Source organism: Nicotiana sylvestris, chromosome 3 (genome assembly GCF_000393655.2).
Source record: "Nicotiana sylvestris chromosome 3, ASM39365v2, whole genome shotgun sequence".
Classification (NCBI taxonomy): Eukaryota; Viridiplantae; Streptophyta; class Magnoliopsida; order Solanales; family Solanaceae; genus Nicotiana; species Nicotiana sylvestris.
Window position 1 is genome coordinate 195,985,543 of NC_091059.1, and position 19,834 is coordinate 196,005,376.

Genomic DNA, 19,834 nt, shown 5'->3' on the forward strand with positions numbered 1-19,834 from the left:
TAGCAAATCTGGGATAAGTTACATTTTAATCCCGGGATAACTTATACCTTGTAGGGGGTGGGGTAATTAGTGCCAGGATAACTTATACCTTCTTCTTAGAAATTATGAAAATGTCATTTTTAATACATGCCAAACAGTAGATAAAAAACAATCAAAGCATAACTTACCCCAGCATAACCTATATTCAAACCAAACGACCCCTAAATGGAAGAAGGCTCAGCTATTAAGATGTCAAGTCAACCTTGACAAGGAAGATGAAAAAGAATTGTTCTATTAGAAGCAAATTCCATTAGACTTGTGCGGTTGACCACAAAAAAGGTTAAAAAAAAAAAAAGGTAAAGCAAACAGATTGGTTTGTAAATATTTGGAATAGAGAAAATTACTGACCGGATATCTGATACAATGTTTTGGGTATTCCAACGAGATATATTATGTCTGCAGGTTTTTAAATGAGTTTAAATTCAGATTTTGGAAGGGGTTACAGAAATATTCATGTGATAAAGTTAATTTTCTAATTGGAGAAGTAGTACTAGTCTACTCAACTAAAATCATTCACTGACCAACTCTATGAAATATCTACGCATATAACTGGCACATCTCTATATGCTGTATAATTCTCCTCGTCTTGAAAAAAAAATTAGCTTATCTGCATGGAACCTTTTCCTATAGTTCATCTCTGATTTCAGGATCTTGTGCTTTCAAATTCTGGTTGACGAGAGCAGCCAAATCTTTTGCGCTTGATTTTGTAGGAAATGTTATCTGCATAAGGAAATTCAATTAGGAAACCATTAAAAGGCGAGCAAGACTAATAGAAACCATCAAATTGTATTGTCATTAGAACTTACCGGCTTTGTCTTGTCATCTGCTGAGTAGAAGAGGAGAGTTGGATAGTCATCAACCTGCATGTTGGTAAGAGCAAATTCAATATTAAAAGCTCATCAAATTCTTAAGATACTAGCCATCTTCGTGCCATTTGATGGCACTTGTTTCGATTTTGCTTTTTCCTTATTATAGTGCATTTTTAACATACTGCTTATGGCCATATTTATCAGCGTAAAAGTGGGATCTTTGCAGTTTATGCCTCATAAAAAACTGTGGTATAACGGACACTTCATGCCTGACAAGAAATAATTCAACTGTATCTCAGCACGAATGAAAATGACGGAATTGGTGCAAGACTGTTTCAAGGTATAAAATAATGTAACAGTCCAATTAGGCAAGATCTGCTGATGAAAGAAGTAACCATAACAAATCAATCAACAAATGCACACCAGGAGTTGGCTGCCAGAAGAATTCATGCAGTGGACACAAAAAGAGTCAAGAATAGTTGAAGGCAGAATCCTCTGAATTGATGGAAAGGAAGAAACTCTAATAGAGGAGACTTGTCCCTGTTCCTTATCTGGGTTTCTATGGTGATGATTCTAGAGATGAAATTGTGTGTCAATAAACATAGTTCACAGTCAAATATTCTGAAGATATTGATCTCAGGTTGCTAATGGAAGCAAATACCTGCCCAAAAACATTTCATTACCAGCATAGCTTATCACAGAACATCACTCTAGTTTCTTATTAGTGGTGGATATTGATTTTGAGTCCCATCCATCTGAAGAAAATTCTGGAGGAATGTTTTGTCAATTTTGACATCCCTTCTGAAGTGGAAAATTTAACCTTTTGTCATATATCTACAGATGCTAAGGGAGTCGTCCGCAAACTCCCTAACACACGAAGCATATACTACTACCAGCTTTTTTCTGCTAGTGGTAACCTAATGCGTATTCTGAATAACGTTGGCCAGAGAAGAATTTAAATGGGAATGATGATCAATGAGGATTCACATAGCCGACCCTAACTGGGACTGAGGTTGTTGGTAACTTATGCAAAATTACAGACTAGACTGAAGACGGAAAAGTTTTCATCTTAATCATTAAAGATCTGAGCACTGTATCAATTTAAAGCAAAGGACTAAAGTGCTAGCTATCTTCACCTGTAATCTTGGATGTTCGTTTAGGGAAGCATCTATCCTTGCAAAGATCAAGTTCTCCAAACCTTTGAAATGCTTGGCCAACTTCTCCATTTGCTTGCTTGTGGTTTCACAAGTTATGCACCATGGTGTATATACCTTCAATACACGAGCAAAGATACATTACTACGGAACTAAACAGAACATCTTTAATGTGATTTATACAATAAATGAAGAAATATGGTTACCAACATATTTCTGTCATTTTTCCTCCACAGATAATTCATAACCAAATGCTCTAGAACTCTAACAGAGACATAGGAATATGAGACTGAACTTTTAACAAGTGTCTGATCTGTGCAAGACAAAACAAACCTCTAGAAGAATGTTTTCCGGGCTGTTCAGGATCAATTTATCAAAGGTCTTACCAACAACTGTCAGAATGCTCATGTTCTTCTGCAATTACGGATCAGAGTTTTTGGAGTTAATAGAATATTCTTGTATAAACATAACTATATTTCAAATTTTCCTTGGCTAATGTCAAGCAAAAAGCAAAAGGAACAGAACAAAAAACATAAGTTGGATCCCTAATAGAAATTGTGGGATTAAACAATTTCGGATTAGACCAGAAACAGAACTTGATCAAACAGCATAACAAAAGCTGGCGCAGAAATGAGTTAAACCACAAAGTACGTTATGGCACTAAAGGAGTTTCCAGAACATGTGGATAAATTGATGCTCCAGTAGAAATTATGATCATAACTAGTAAAGTTTATGCTCAAACAATGAACTGATATAGTGTAACACAAGTAAGCCTGCTGAGCTATTATTACGAGTATGACATCATCATTGACAGAATGGATGGTTTGTATGTGGGCGTTGCTCCGAAGGACTAATACACTCATAACACTTTTTGCCATGTTATAAGAAAATTGAGGTTTTGTCAAGTAACCTTCTTTTTTTTTGACGTTGCGAGCACCGTCAATGCCAGCTAAAGGAATTCATTGCATTATCATCCCATTCAACCAGCCATTGCCTATCAAATTGGTTTTGATAATTTCTCATGATCAACACAGCACAATTACTGCATTATTAAAGGAGTTCCCGCTGCCTCCTTTGCATTCTTGCAGAAAAACTATGAAATGCCTACCTTAAGGCTACTTCAGTATCCTACTTCACTTCCTCATCCTAGTGACTCTGGATCTGCCCCTGCAATATATCTAACTTGCTCCCCATTGTTGACTTATTATTCATCAAGCGCGGATATATGTGAAACCTAAGAAAATACTAGCCATTATAAATGATAATCTAGTGCAGGTGCCCAGATTTGTCTGCTTGAAGATGATTCCAACTCACAGTCCAATTTGGGTTAGTCAAGATTTCTCTGCACAACAAAGGATTGCAGGAAAAGACAACTAGGGAAAACATTAATCCATAGGCTATCCCTTATCAGAAAAAATAAACATTAACCCATTCCATTTTTTTTCAAAATACATCCTTGAATGTTTATTGCTCCATCTAGACGGAGATTGTTCAAGGTACTGGTCCTTTATAACTATATTCCCCTATATATATATATATATATGGTTCCAAGGAATAAGATGGACTTGGATAGCAGTGAGAAACCTAGAGAGTCCACAAGTAAGATTTTGAATAATTAAAATTAAGTAATAAGTCATTCCAATAAGTGGATACATTCTCCTTAAATCCAGAGCATCTTACAGTCAGTTATTTAGGAAATTACCACACCATTATGCTAGATACAAGCAATACTACTAAAATAACTTGAATTAGGCAAGCTACAAAAACTGTGGTATCATGTTTTCCTATTGCTGAAACATAAACTGACATCGTGAGATTTATTGTTAAAAGAACTTACATTATCAGGAATTGGTTGTGATTTGTAGTATGCTGACACACTCCCACTCAGAAGACCTGAACAGAAATCCTGCAGAAACCAATTAACAATGTGAATTTCAAATCACAATTCAAAGAAGCCTAGAAAGAGATAGCAAATAGAGAGATATTAATACTTCTATGCTTGTTGGTGTGGCATCTGACTCTAACAAATACTTCAAGTTGCTACGGTAGTTGAAAGATATTACCTGTGCATCCATACAACAGAAAAGATTGTCTGAGCAAACTTAATAAATAGTTTGTATAGAGAAGTGAAAAATAATTCATGAGAGAACTGACAACAGAGTCTTTTGATTCTTCAAGACCAAACATAGTAAGGAAGGGTTTTGCAAGATTGTCCTCCCTAACATCTACAAATATGAACATTATCTGCAATCAAAAGCTGGATGTCAATTACACAGATTGCAGAAAGGAAGAGTAATCTGCTTCACTAGATCAAGATAAGAAAGAAACCTGTGGTTTGAACTTTATTGCAACGTCTTGCAAAGGTTCTACAAGTTTCTTGAAGTTATCAGGCTCAGAAATGATTAATACCTATATGGCATTGAAGCATAGGTAGATCCAACAGTTATCACAAGCATATTAGTGCATTATTACAGTCTGCTTAAAAAATGCAAGAACTAGATATACATTATACTTGTTGGCTAGAGAGATGAAAATTTCCTCATAAAAATGTTTAATAGACACAAAATCTCTATCCGATAGCAAAAGCTAAGTCCAGGATTCGTATTAAACAACTATAGAGGCTTACAATTGCTTCTCCAAACCCCGTGGTTTAAACGAACTTCTTCGGTAGTTTCCTGCTATTACTAAAGACAACAACAATAACAACATCAACAAACCCAGTAAAATCCCACAAGTGGGGTCTGGGGAGGATAATGTATACCCATACCTTACCCCTACCTTATGAAGGTAGAGAGGTTGTTTCTGAATTCCTATTACTAAAGATGTTCAACATATATTGGTGAAATTAAAATGTCCACACAAGAAAAGAGAAGAAGAGACTACTGGTGTTACGGCTGACCTTCGGCTTCTCATGGATAAAATTGCTAACTCTATACCAGCCTAAATATGAATTAGATGAAATCAACACTTGGATATACAAGTGCCTCCACAAATATCAAAGGACTAACATTGTTTCAACAGTATAGGACAACAGAATCATACTCCTGAGATCAAGCCTTTTGTTTTCTTTACCTTTCTTTCATAAAGAAACACAAGTCTTTGTATTATGAGACACCTATGAAGTGCTCGAGCATAAGAATTCTAATTACATGGAGATGTCAAATACTTTTGGGAACAGAAGATGATATAAAGTACAAAGAGTCAGACACAACAGTTACCTGAAGTTTATTTGAGCTGGAGTAAACTCTAGCAGCATTAAGTTCAGTAAGTACTGTAATTAAGGGGAACTTATTATCATCCAAAAACTGCAAGATTCTTTCTGTACTGAAGGTTCCTTCTGCAAAGCACATCAATGATGCGAATAGTGAGGTTATATTAAGAAACATAATTCTACTGAAAGAGAAGAAATCAAGTTTAGATTAAAAAATTACAGCAATTTTCCTAGTCATCAAGGAATGATATTTTCATCTATCTTTACAAGCTTTTAGCTATCCAATGAATAAGTAGTTGTAGATTTAATTGCTCCGCTTCAGGCATAGTCAGGAACAACCATCCATTGTGAGAGAATGGTAATGCTTGAGCAAGAAAGGGCTGTAAAAAGTAACTCTAGAATCTAAAAATAGAAAACATACCATATTCAGTGTATTTCTCTGGCTCACGTTTAACAAGGCCAAGGAAAAGATTGGTTGCCTTAAAATTGTGGAAGAGGTGCTTGGCAATCTCTGCATTGCTAGTTTCCACAAACTGGATTTCATTGTCCATTTTGGCTGCTTTTGTAAATTCATCATAATCAGGTCCCTGTGTGATTATACATGAGGCAATTTGCATGTCAAAAGCAAATTCCACAATTTTTTTTGTTCAGTAACCTGTTTATATGTTGTGAGATGAGGGAAATTCGACTAAAACAAGAAGAAACGTAAACACCGCAACTGCCATTACTTATGTTTTATGCATTACAAAGCAGAAGACTATATACGAAATGATTTTAACCAAAACCAGAGTGGTTAAATGATTGAAATGGAGGAGTGTTACAGTACTATGCTCATGTGCTACCGATAGGAAGATACCAAATAAAGTTAAAGGCATAATTGATTGATTGATAATTCCCGATGCCAAGATGTTGAAAAGGTCTTCTTTCGATCAAACCTAATGCTCGGTTTAAGATTTGAAGCCCCTAGAAAACGTAGTACATTTTAACTTAGTAGATACGATAAATTCTTGCTTTCAGTTTCGTACGCATATATTAAATTACACAAGTTTCCCGACAATTATTTTAATTGTACCAACTAGATGCCAAAAGAGAAGAAAGAACAAGTAAGAGATTTCAGGAACTAAAATGTTACCTCAAATTTATCAAAAAGACCAACCACAAACATGGAATACTTCTTGAGAAAGTGGATCGCCTCAGCATCCGAGTTAATTCTAATAACAGGTACCCCTGTCTTTTTCCTTGCCCAGATAACAAGTTCTTCCCTGATTGACATGCAATTCCACAGATATAAATCAACAAATTTGATGCACATACAAAAAGTACAACATAAAGCAGCTACATAAGTCTGTCATCCTAATTTTATTAACTTACCCCAACTAAATAATGAAAGAATTTAAGTTCTGTGCACTGACGCAGTAAAACATACTTACACAATCAAGTCATTTATTAGATAATTAAATGTAAATCTCTCAATTAGCATTAATTGATAATCTGGTAGAAATAGTATAACTAACAGGTTAAAATTAGAAGAATTAACCTAAATAGTCGCCCCCTTAACAGCTTAAACTAAAAATAGTTGTGGATGTATAACATGTGTATATATATAATCTATGTACCGCTTAGGAAAAGTGAACAGTGAATCAAATCGGCTATTTGCGTAAAGATCCCTAAAATTTACACTGTGAGTGTATATAACATAAATAAAATGCTTACGCAGAGAATCCACCAGTATAAGGTTGAGAAGTGCCGTTAACAAACAGAAGCAGAGTGGGGAACCCTTTGATATCAAGAGTTGAAGCAACCTTAGGGTAACGTTCAGCATCAATCTTAGCCATTAAAAGATGACTTCCCAATTCCTTAAGAGCAGTAGCAGCCTCAGCAAATTTCGGCATTAGCTCAGCACTCCTAACGCACCACGGCGCGTAACCCAAAACCAGTACGTATTCATTTCCATCAATTGCCCTTTTAGTATTGTCATTGTTAAGTTCAAGTACTATTCTTTGGGCTTTACTTACAAACTCAGATTCAGCATTTTGCTGATGTGAATCTTCTTTTTCGTCCAATGCTATGAGTTCTTCTAAAGCTTCCACGTCATCACCATCGTCATCAGATAAATCTAATTCGGAACATATAGACAGAGCCAAGAAGCTGAGCAAGAGGAGGAGGACTAAAGAGAAAAGGATAAATTTTGAAGTGGGTTTTGGATTATACATGATAAAGTATTTGAGAGTAAAGATCAGTCAGTTGTTGTTGGGATTTCTAGTTTTCTACTGAAAAAGGCTGAAACTTGGATTAGGATTTGAGTGATGAAAATGTGGGGGAAAATGTTGAAGATCTAAAAGTGATGAAGTGAGAGAGAGAATGAAAAAGGAGGTGAGGACACGGGAGAAGTGGGGGGCGCATCGCTGAAACAGTTTGACCGGAGATTATATATAAGTACAGTAGTTAAATTGAACGTCAATCGCGCCACCGTTTAGCGCTATCCCTCGAGTCGACTAACATTTATTTTAAGAGATTTTACAGCTTACACCATGGTACCGACATTAGAAAACTCCCAATTCCATAATTAGGACATCTTCCACTATTTACGTAAGCGTCTCGACAAATTAGGACTTGTAATAACTAGAGGCGGAAATAACTGTAATTGAATGGAGAAGAGTTAGAGATTTAAATTTGGAGAATTAGGAGTAAATTGCTCGTTCAAAAATAGTCAATATTTGTCAAATCATTGAAAAGTAATTATTATTTTGCTGCAATAGAAATCAGACCAACATAATATACTAGAGTTCGGTGACCTCCAGCATATTATGCTGGAACTTCCAACACACGAAAAATTCCAGCATAATATACTGGAGATTCGAGCACTTGTGTATGAACTTCCAGCATATTATACTGGACCGGTATACTTTGCTGGAACTCCAGTATATTATGCTGGAGTTCTAGTGTACTTATGCTATAACTCCATCATATTATGTTGGCTCCAGTATACTTATCCTGGAACTTCAGTATAATATGCTGGAATTCAAGTATATTTATGTTGGAACTCCAGCATAATATACTGGCGTATTTTGCGGGTTTTGAACAATATTTTCACTCAGATTTATCTTTACATAAAAAGTAGCTAAATTTTGATTACTTTTAAAAGCGTGGCTATTTTTGAATGATCACTTGTAAATCTGGCTATTTTTTGAATTTCTCCGAAATTAGAAAAAGTTAAAACCCCGTGAAGAATTAGTACTCTCTTGTATAAGTTTAAAATTCTTTATTTCCTACTTAAGAATGCTTAAAAGAGAGTCTTCAATCCCGTGAAAACTTTTCTCGTCAGTCCCTTCTTTTTCTCTTTTTCAACTTTATTCGGTTTGGATCGGTTTTTTAGTTAAAAGAAGTCAAACCAAGAAAGTCGATTTTTCAAATATTGGAATCAAACCTAACCAATTAAATCAGTTTTTTATTTATTCGATTTTTGTTAGTTTTTAAATTTTTTTAAAATATGGGACGTACACTACCAAACATGTATTCCGATGACCATATTTTCAACGTAATACTATCAAACCAATTGTTTTTTGAGAAATCTATCATTTACCAATATATTGATGATAATCGAATCAAATAGTGATAAATAATTAAATGACTCAATTAATAACAGATCACTTTTAACATGAAACAAATTCTTGTAATTAGCAAAAAAACGGAAAAAGAGCCAAAAGTGTCTTCAGACTATTAGATCTGGTACAGATACGCCCTTCGTCCACCTATTGAGCCAAAAATATCCTCGCCATTATCTTTCTGGCTCACTTATGCCCCTACGACTAATGGTCAATGCCAAACAAAAAAAGATTTACTTAAATTACACATGACAACTTTTTATTGGTCCAAGTTTAAACCATGATCCCAATTAAATAATAGCTGCCACCACTCCATAGCAACCATGCTGCCACCACATTTTTAGGCAGTACTGGTCCTTTTCCATTCTTTTATTATCTTCTTCATTTTACATTTACCATTGGCGCTGTAATTTTTCAAAAATGTTCGTTAAAAGACCTTAATTTTCACATTCAAATGTAAATCACAATGGTAAACCTTTTTTTTCTTTCTCATCACGTAAGATAATCAAAAGAACCCATTATGAATTCATGGACTTTAAATTCGGAATGATCGAGTAGTTTCTTCATAATTTTTGTAAATTTTTCAAACTCTTAATAAATTGTTAGACCCAAATGGTAATTTATTATAAAAAATAAATATTTTATGGCCTAGGTACTCCCCCTTGAACAGAATCCTAATTTTACAATAAAAAAAGGACATCTAATATAAAAAAATTAATGATTTTCTAATCGGGCCCTTTCGATTAGCATAATATTCTCGTTGTTATTGTTCGAAAATGGAGGAATGGAGCAAACATGAGAATCATGATAGTAGTGGCATCGTGGTTGTTATGAAGGGAATGGGTGGTGGCAGCTATGGTGATGGTAGAATTGAAAAGATTAAGAAGTTAATTTTTTTAAAAATCAAGAGTTTGGCCATTTTTCTAGGTGGGTCGAATTTTAGGCTTGGGTAAAAGAAGGATTAAGGGTGGGTTTATTTAACAGGGATCATAGTTCAATAAAAAAAATTCACGTGTAATTTAAATATTTTTTTCTATTTGGCATTGACAGATAGTCGTAGGGGCATAAGTGAGTCAGAAAGATAAAGGCGGGGGCCTTTTTGGCTCAATAGGTGGACGGAGGGCATATTTATACCAAATCCAATATTTTGAGGGTAGTTTTGGCCCTTTTCCGGAAAAAAAAAAATTACCAATCAAACTAGAATGTAAAGGCAAATAACTAGATTATTATAAGCAAAGAACTAGACTAAAAGTGCAAACGATTAACATGTACCATAAGATTTTAGAAACTTTGTATAAAATTATACATATATATAGGTGTAATAATATATTTTAAATAGCTACTTCATTAGTCAGTTTGGTTCGATTTTTTTCGGTGATGTTTTGATTAAAACCAAGACCAAACCAAATTTGATCGATTTTTATAATTCAAAAGCAAAACCAAACCAAAAAAGTATCCAATTTTTTGGTCGGTTTTATTCGGCTTTCGGTTTGATTTGATTTTTTGGGTTTTATGAACACCCCTACTTGTGGCCTTGCGGGTATATTACTTCAATTTAGTTGAATAATCATTTGTTGAAATGGCCAACTTATAACTGTATGTTTTATGTTGTTTCGAATTCCAATTTAGGTTAATATAATTAGTTTAGGATTACAGTTATGAAATTTGGACCTCTGATCGGACTGGATTGAGCTTAGACTGTGCTCTCTTCTTTTCAAGTTAGACCATTGACTTCACCCCAGTCTAACCAAAGTCACAAACACACTGAAGTGTAAGATTGAATGAAATAATGAAAAATGGAAAAAAGTAGAAGAGACATATTCATAAACATAAATAGGTTATAAATGCAAACATTAATTTGGGATAGGAAATAAAGTCTTAGAAAATAGCCATCATCCCATATCCAAACTAGTGTACAAGTCAAAAGTGTGAAATTAAGTCGATACCAAAATTCTTAGGACTAGATTATGGATCGAGCTTACATGTCCCAGAGAACGTAAAACTAGAAAGAGGACTAATGCAGTCTTCAGCTTTGAGCTTTAGAATTGCTAGATCACTTGTAAGATTTCTCATAGTAAATGATACGTGGAATAAACCTGATGTATGCTTCTCATTCAAAAATCCAATCAAACTTATTATGTACACCATTCAGCTTATAGGCAACAACTTTTACAGTAACATCTAAGGATTCAAGAGGAAAAGCTCTCTTATTCGTACCAAAGTATTCTCAAAATTGAACTAATATTATAATTTTACAGAAGGTTGCTGCACACAAACTGGAAACAAAGTAGGCATTCAGTAATTGTGAATTCATCTGTAAACACAAGAATTCTTCTTGAACTTGATGGGTTTAGTGCTAGTTGAGTCAATGACCAAATCACATGAAATTTGCCTTTTGTTCTTCGTTCTCACTAATTTCCCCACCACATCTCCACGCGACCTGATTTCAAAATCCAACTTCAATGGAACTTTAAAACCGCCATTATTTGATGCATCAAGACCTGATCCAGCTCCATACAAGGGAAATTTTGTTGATTCTATGTTCACTAACACAGTCCGCCTACTCTTCCTGGGTTGATAATATTTTTTTAACTGCAAACCAAAAAAGAAATGAAGATTGTGAAGGTATAAAGGCATTGGCTGAATTTCTCCACAAACTTCAAATATTTATAAAATAAGGTGTGTGTCAAAACGAGGAACCTAAGATCAACTTAAGTGGTCACCTAGCAGTCCATGAAATTGATGAAAACCACGGGAGATCAAAGTTTGAATTCCATCATAAACAAAAAACACTGTGATTTCTCGAAATGGTGGGCAGACTACTCAATGTCTGTGCTGGTAGGAGGTAACAACTATCCAGTAGAATAGTTCCGGTGCTCGCAAACTGGTCCGAACATTACCGTTATAAAAAAAAAGGTCAACTTTAGTATTGTTGTTTCTTCATCTTTCAACCCCTAATACAGGAAACTGAGAATGACATTGGTGACATCTCTAGTCCACAACTTGGTACAGGTACATACAAATGATTTAGCAAAGAGAAGGTAAAACACCAAGAAGGAGAGAGATTGTTACCAAGAAAAGGAAGCGAAGAAATATGCCGAGAAATTACCTGACCAGAGGCAACAGTGATATCTGAGTAGATGAGATTGATGGGGGTGGAGCTAACATGAATGCCATAGAATGTAGCAGGATTGTACACGCTTATTCTCAACGAGCCGTTCACTGTCATCATCTTAGTTACAACTCCAGAGAAGTCCGAACCTTCACCGATATAGAAGTTATTCACAGCTAAACTCTGAAAAGAGAAAAACATACAAATATAAAATAAGTCAACTTTCTTGAACTGAACTCAGAATAGTTGATTTTTCCATTGAAACATACTAATTGGGGACTTGCTGTTGAATATAACCATGTCAATTTTGGATTTGATTACTACTAATCCAGGAGTAGTTCAGTAAGTAGTGTCAGGATGATGAAAGTGACGGTTGTATTAGGATTTAGGATAAGTAATCACGCAGGAATTTCACAAAACTACATTCCTATCTACGCTATTTTTTTTAATCCTTATTTGAATAACATCTTCACTTGTATGAGCTTGCTCACATTGTCAATTCCAAGTTCCATAAAAGAGGAAAATTGTGGTAGGCTGACAACCAACATAAATGGTTGACATTGCAGATTTACACAGCCGAACTCGACTTTTGAGGTGTAATTGTTGATGTGGTCAGTGGTGAAGGAGGTTTAATGTAATTCCTTCATTAAAAAATTCTACTGCACAATTAGGGCATAAATAATTTTTCTGTATGTATATAAAATTTTGATTTCTCTTGACATGAGGGAAGTTTTCATTATAGTGACAAATGTTGTTTAAAAAAATTGTTTTAGGTAGCAAGTTCAAATATTTTTAATCCCCTATTCCAAATAATACTATTTTGCTTATTGCTGAAAGCAGTAGTGCCTACTACCTACTACCCATGCGCACAAAAGCCAAAAGTATTGACAACGAAAGAAGGGGAAAAAAAACAGAGAAAACTTCCTCAATTAATTTTTACAGACATTAAATCTAGGAGTCATTTCTCAAAATTGAAATTTTTTGCAGACAGTTTAGCATCTTTCCCAGCAGCTTATATTACCCATGTCTCACACTTGTATCAGTATTCCGAACACTACAACTTTTAAAACAGAGGAAACAAACCCACTTCTTTTCCCTAATAAATCAAATTCATTCTATAAGACCATCTCCAAGGCTGCACCAAATCCAAATTTGGTGCAAAATTTGGCGTTTTTTTGCTCTAATGCAACACCAAAACTTGCATCATTATAGAGCATGAATAGTGTTGTACCAAATTTGGTGCAACACTATTCATCACACCAAATTTGGTTTATTAATATTTTATTCATCTTTTTATTTTTTTGGACTTTTAATTTATCATATATTGTGTATATAATTAATTTTTATATTAAGATCTTTATAATTTTAATTTTATATCCTATTTTTTTGATATATTAATTTTTGTATATATTATATTTATATAAAATTATAAGTTAATTTTATTATTATTATAATTGTATAAAAAAATATAACCATTATTTAAAAATAAAAAATGCAAATGTAAGATATCTAATGTTGCTAAAATTGAAAAGTGAAAACTCAAATTTTAAAAAAGAAAATTAACAATACATAAAATAAAAATACATTATAATTAAAGTACATAAAAGGAGGATACATTAAAATTGAAATTACATTAAAAATACATAAAACATAAGTTTAGTAATCTCCTATGTCATTTCTAGGTGCACCAAAATTACCAAAATACTAAGAGAACGAGGTAGAAGATTGTTGTGGTTGTGGTTGTTGAAATTGGTGACTTCTTTTATCGATTATTCGTTTTTGTTTTGTCACAAAAATTCACGAAGATTTGGATCGTCAATGGATTTAAGTTCGTCAATAAAAATTTATTTTCTTCTTTGTATTCTTTTTGTCTCGAAGCTCCATTTCTTGATTTATCCTTTAAAATAATTTTGTAATAAATGATTATATAAGTGGTGAATGTGAATTATATATAATGAATATGGAAAAAAGAAAAAAGATAGTATTTGTTTGAAGGAAATAAAAAATAAAAAGTAAATAGAAGATAATAATATAATATAGAAGAAATATTTTTTTTTGGTGTAAAAAATGATGTTAGGATTGGAGTAAATTTTGGTGTGAAATTTGGTGTTAGGATTGGGGATGGCCTAAGGGTCATTTGGTAGATGGTAAGCAAAAATAATCATGGAATAAAAATTTAGTACCGCTTTATGCTTGTTTAGTTACTACTCAAGTTATCCATGATTAAAAGTAGTATCGGAATAATAGTTGTTAGAAAGTGGAATAGTAATTTAAGTATAAAGCAGTAAAATTAACATCCCAAAAATTAATACAACTTACCAAACAACTATCAAGAAATAATATTAAAATAACTAATTGCAGCATAATTAATCTATCTCAGCAGCCTTCTTAGAGATTAAAGAAACATACCCTGACAGTAATCTCTGCTTTGTACGGACGTCCAGCGCCCCAAATGATAAGGCAAAAGATAGAAAACAGAACAATGAATCCCAATAGAGCTAACAACGCTTGACACCGCCGAGTTACTCCTTTATCCTCATCATATTCGTCATACTTACCTTCTTCCATAATCACATTACACTCCGGCCACCCTTTATCATTCCTTTTCCGGCCATTTTTCCGGCCGGAAGAAGACCTAAAAATGCCGGAAAATCGACTAGCAGAAGAATTCCTAGAGTGCCGACCAAATGAAGGGTGCGAAGGAGATTCCATTGGACTATTGAAACTGGGTGTCGGTTGCATAGATGTTGATTTGTCCCCATCGTGTGAATCTCTTGACGGACTCTGTACGTAGTAAACTGGCCTTTTTGGTGACCTTGACGGTGAAGATGGAGCTAAACTTGTTATATCTGACTCTGATTTTGTGTGCAACATTTTTCAATAAATTAAACCTTGTATAATTGTAGTAGTAGAATTCTGAACAAGACTATACTCAATTAATTTTGAATAAGCTCGGGAAAATTGGAATTCTTTTCGTATGCGAAAAAAAACCCACATGAATTGTGCGATTTATAGTGTGTTTTGTATGATTTGCATGGGAATTTTTTAAATCGGCAGAGTAAGGAAATGCTTTGTAAAGAAACAGAGAAGCAGCAGAGTAAATGAAGACTGAGAGACAAGTAGACGGAGGTTTGGAAGGTGTCCCGAGACCGGACCTGATTCCGAGCCTAAGCAATATGGTTGGTTCAGAAATAAGTGTCGGCAGCCTCTTGTCGCTGTCGAACCCGATGGAACTAATTTTGGTAATAAACAAATTAAAGCTCTTTCTTTTTTTTGGATTAAAAATTGGTTGTGGTCTTGAACCAACTTATGAAGAAATGATTTTCTATCTAATCAGTTATAATTTAAATAACTAAAAAATAATCTCATAAGAATTCTATAATTTTAGTTATTAATCGTCGGTAAAGTGATTTGTATAACTAAATTAATATTACACTATAAAATTAATTATTCCTAACTTGTAGAGTTGTTGTGCTGCTTAATTGTTCTATCAAATATCAGCTACTTTCCATTCAGCGTTGGACAAATAAAAGAAATTCACTTAACGTTATATGTCTTTCTAATAATAAATCTTTAGTATATATTCATTTTATTAATAATTAATATGTATACAACTTTTTTGGTGCGAGGAATTTATTAAAGTTAGGTGTTGATAATACTTTTGATTCTAGACCAACTATCTAATTTAAATTTTTCAATTTGTTATACTTGTTCACTAACACTGCCCTTGATACTTCTCTCTTCCTCCTTCTTTAAAAAAATAATAATAATTACGAAAGCAAGTAATGCCAAGTGCCAACTACTTTACGACTGTCACCAGATTTTTTTGGTAGTTGCATTGTTTAAAACGTCTCAATTCACAGATACAATTATGTGTCAATTTACTAAGATATAATAATGTCTCAATTCACTAAGATTGAGTCCATCAACGCTACAAATCCTTAGTTAGTTACACCAAGCAGTATAATATTTATACTATCTTATAGCATAACAAAATATTGAAAAATTGTGTTTTATTATAGTAAGTTTTGATTAATGAGATGTGAGGCAGCGTTAACGTGAGATCGGAGGCATGGAGGTAGGTTTTGGAGTTCAAAGGTTTCAAGTTGAATAGAATTAAGACGGAATATGTAGAGTGTAAGTTCAGTGGCATGACGGAGGGAAGCGGACGTGGAAGTGAGGCTCGACTCACAAGTCATCCCCAAAAGAGAAAGTTTCAAGTGCCTAAGGTCGATTATTCAGGGAGATAGGGAGATGGGCGAGGATGTCATACACCATATTGGGGTGGGGTGGATGGAATGGCTATTAGCGTCTGGAGTCCTGTGTGACAAAAATATGTCACTGAAACTTAAAGATAATGTCTATAGAGCGGTGGTTAGACCGGCAATATTGTATGAGGCTGAGTGTTGGTCAGTCAAGAATTTACATATCCAGAAGATGAAAGTAGATAAAATGAGGATGTTGAGATGGATGCTCGGGCATACTAGGCTGGATAAGATTAGGAATGAAGATATTCGGGAGAGGGTGGGCGTTGCTCATGTGGACGACAAGATACGGGAAGCGAGGCTTAGATGGTTCGGGCACATGCGAAGGACAAACATAGATGCCCTGGTTAGGAGGTATGAGCGGTTGGCTTTGGCACGTACGAGAAGAGGTAGAGGGCGGCCTAAGAAGTATTGGGGCAAGGTGACCAGGCAGAACACAGCGCGGCTTTAGATTTTCAAGGACATGACTCTTGATATGAAGGTGTGGAGGTTGAACATTAGGGTTGTGGCTAGGGGTAGTCGAGCGTTTTTCCTCTTTATACTGATAGTCTGATAGAGTTTTGTCTAAGACTACTAGCGGTTTATGTTGTGTTCACACTACTTTTTATTTTGCATATTATTGTGTTATTGCCCTTTTTCTTATTTTTCTTTTTTAAATTTGCATCTCCTTCCTTATATTTGTTCTGAAAATCTTTTTTCTCAGACTCCTTTCCCACAGTGCAATCCTTCACCCCAATTACAAAATTTTGATTTAGATAAATTAGTTTTCAAGTTAATTGAGATTTTTTGCATTGTAATACCAATAGAAAAGGGGTTGAGAAGTGAAAAATGATTGTGGTTGGAGGTTGACGGAAGAAAATGGAAGCTCGACGGTACCGAAATTTGGCCAGTAGGATTTTATAGTTTAATTAAATTTTTCCATGTTAATGCATTTTTATGGGTTTTCAATAGTCAAAAGTGAGAATACAACTGATGATTTTTACAATCTCTGACTAATTTTTCATCTTAATTTTCTGCCGGAAAAAGGAAGGGGGATAGCGGCAATGGAGGTTTTACTGATGAAAAATAAAAGGAGGAGAGAGGAAAAGTTGGAGAAAGAAAAGGAAAGTGAAAAGAGCAAGAAAATCTGCTCTTAAAAAGGAGTGAAGTAAAAATGGAGAAGAGAGATATAGCGTTGAGATAGAAAAAGAAAGAGGGGTTTCGGGTGTGTGTGGGGAGGGGGGAGGGGAGAGTAACACTCCTCAAATCTATTAAATTTTCAGCATGCGCTAATTATAGAATTTAATTTTTTTCATCTTGCTGTAAGTGCATAAAAAAAAATTAAACTTCTATTACGGATTTAAACCCTAGTGATTGACTTTTGAGTTACTTCTCTATTTAAAAATAAGTGGATATACAATTAGGGGAATATTAATAATATATTAACAATTTTAGTATTATTAATTATTAATAGTGGGTATCATTAATTTTTAGTTAAGTTAAACAAAAAAAAAAGGAAAAAAAGAAGAGGACAAGCTTTCAAAAGGCTTAAAACCTTAAACAAATTAAATTAAAAAGGGCTCAATGCTTAAAAGCCTTATACGAACAGACTTCTGTTCATTCACGCGGAAGGCAAAAAAGCCGTATTCCAAATAGAAAAACAGAACGTTGTTCTGTTCACGCAACAAGCACAAAGGCTACGAAACTTACACAGGCATGCAGCGAATTTTTTTCCAGGTTTTTTACAAATTACTAATTCTTGAACTCAGGTATATAAAATTCTTTATTGTCAATTATCCTAAAGTAGTGTAGGTAAGAATTGAATAGTTAATTCCTTCTTTCTCTGTATCAACATTAAATTTCATGCTTAGGTGTGAAACTTTAAAATTAATTAAAATGCACTGGTTGTTGTAGAATCAATTATTTGACGGGTATAAATTGAACTGGAGCCTACGTTTTGGATCGAGGAGTTTTGAGGTGAGTGGATATAACCCTTTACTAAAGTGGTTCTACTCACAAAAACATGCCCACAAAGTGTTTGATAAAATGCTTTAAAATGTCAACATGTGCTTAATTGGAACGAGTGAATACATATTGACTAAGTATATTACATAGTTAAAGCTTATATATTTACTCGAGAAGTATAATCGTCTATTTTTCATATTTTTTTATGTTTTATTACATGATTAAAGTTTCAAGAGTTAGATAGAACTTTTAGAAATACTTTGAGTAATTTTATTTCATGCTTATGCTATGTATACACTCAAAAATATTATTATAAATATTGATAGATCACTTTCAAACAAGATTTAGACTTGAAAAGTCACAAGAAGAAGTTTTAGAAAGAAAAGATTTTTGGGAGTATCCTTTATTCTGAGAAGGCGTCATCGTCCAGGCCGAGGGTGTTGACCAAGGCGTTGAATTCTTGAAACTACTTGTGCCAAAGTAGGGAGCACACGAGCCGAGGGTCTCGTTGCTGAAAATTTACTTAGCTAGGCTAAGGTATGATACATGAGCGCTGAGAACCATGAAGCGAGTGACACCTAGTGGATTGGGCCTATTCGATCGTGTTAGGATCGAACCCGTGCCGATCACACGGTGACTAAGACAGAAATAGGTCAGGATAGTGGAACTTTTAAAGTATAAAGTGTGTATTTTTTTTAGAAAAAAAAAAAGAATTTATTTTAGAATATTCATAAACTGCAATTATGCAATTATTTTAGAATTATTCTTATAAGCTTTTTGTTTTACATGCATTTAGAATCTTTGCTCGTAATATATATGTTATTACAGTTTCATCCCCTGTCGTTGAGACTCACTGAGAACAATGGATGGTACTGACGTTCTCTTTTGGGAACCTACGTTGGTCTGCAGTATAACGTAGGAACCGGTTTTGCAGGCGAGCAGGCTACGGGTTAGGACTTCCCTCTCTTGCAGTGCTTTTGGTGAGCTCTGCTTTTGTTCGTGGATTATTCCTTAGAGTCATCTTTACTTAGCTATTTTTTTTACTTAGAGAACTGGCCAGGAATCTCATGTCCTGAGCAGTGCGCCAGTTATCAGTTGATTGATCTTTGCTGCATGACATGCATTCTACCTACTAGTTCTATAGAACCCCCTCAAAACTCTATGTATCCTGTTGTTTGTATGCTCCATTAAGGTATACTCTCCATGTTCCCAATCCCTCTTCCCTTGTGTGAAGGCTGCTTGCCAAAGTACTTCCTAAAACTGTTTGTTCTATGACTTGTGTTCTGATTGCAAATTTTTTTTTTACACTTTCCTCAAACTGTTTTATCACTAATGGTTTTCAGAAGTTCTTTTCAGTCACAAGACCTTTCTTTTAAACTCTTTCAAACCATTATGCACTTTCACTTACTCCTAGAATACTAGGTCCTGCCCCTCCGATATGTGTACTGCTTAGAGACCCTTGAGATCTCTTTGAACTCTGGCATATCAGGGCTGACACTTTCATACTGCACAATAATCAGTTGTTATTTGAGAAAGGTCTAGGTGTGAGCACTGCCCCGGATCTTCGAGGTCCTTAGGGAACTCTGACACACCTAGACATGAAATAGGGTATGGAACTTTAGCATTTGAGACTACTGGAGGCTTGGAAATCATTTAGGCCTACCTCAGGCTCCCTATAGATTAATTTCTGTTCTA

The 19,834-nt window shown here is 34.5% G+C and overlaps 2 protein-coding genes across 2 annotated transcripts; both read right to left on the reverse strand.

Moving 5' to 3' along the window:
* Positions 1-349: 349 nt before the first annotated feature.
* On the reverse strand, positions 350-7,717 carry LOC104246322 (protein disulfide isomerase-like 1-6). Its single transcript, XM_009802125.2, has 12 exons — positions 6,927-7,717; positions 6,346-6,475; positions 5,635-5,800; positions 5,221-5,339; positions 4,331-4,411; positions 4,157-4,246; positions 3,994-4,065; positions 3,840-3,908; positions 2,336-2,416; positions 1,985-2,119; positions 846-899; positions 350-759 (listed from the first exon to the last, which is right to left on the reverse strand). The coding sequence occupies exons 1-12, from the start codon at positions 7,424-7,426 to the stop codon at positions 664-666; spliced, it is 1,593 nt and encodes a 530-aa protein (XP_009800427.1). The 5' UTR covers positions 7,427-7,717; the 3' UTR covers positions 350-663.
* A 3,187-nt stretch (positions 7,718-10,904) lies between these two features.
* Positions 10,905-15,075, reverse strand: LOC104246323 (uncharacterized). The gene is made up of 3 exons (XM_070171323.1): positions 14,340-15,075; positions 11,928-12,113; positions 10,905-11,410 (listed from the first exon to the last, which is right to left on the reverse strand). The coding sequence occupies exons 1-3, from the start codon at positions 14,802-14,804 to the stop codon at positions 11,129-11,131; spliced, it is 933 nt and encodes a 310-aa protein (XP_070027424.1). The 5' UTR covers positions 14,805-15,075; the 3' UTR covers positions 10,905-11,128.
* Between the last annotated feature and the right edge of the window lie 4,759 nt (positions 15,076-19,834).

Excerpts from the sequence above, each read along its gene's own strand:
- LOC104246323 (XM_070171323.1), bottom strand. The coding sequence starts at position 14,804 with ATGTTGCACACAAAATCAGAGTCAGATATAACAAGTTTAGCTCCATCT. Across the intron at positions 12,114-14,339 it reads AAGCAGAGATTACTGTCAGG|AGTTTAGCTGTGAATAACTT; the intron begins GTATGTTTCTTT and ends TTCTCTTTTCAG. Across the intron at positions 11,411-11,927 it reads TCACTGTTGCCTCTGGTCAG|TTAAAAAAATATTATCAACC; the intron begins GTAATTTCTCGG and ends TTTGGTTTGCAG.
- LOC104246322 (XM_009802125.2), bottom strand. The coding sequence starts at position 7,426 with ATGTATAATCCAAAACCCACTTCAAAATTTATCCTTTTCTCTTTAGTC. Across the intron at positions 4,412-5,220 it reads CCAGCTCAAATAAACTTCAG|GTATTAATCATTTCTGAGCC; the intron begins GTAACTGTTGTG and ends AATGCCATATAG. Across the intron at positions 4,066-4,156 it reads AAGAATCAAAAGACTCTGTT|GTAATATCTTTCAACTACCG; the intron begins GTCAGTTCTCTC and ends ATGGATGCACAG.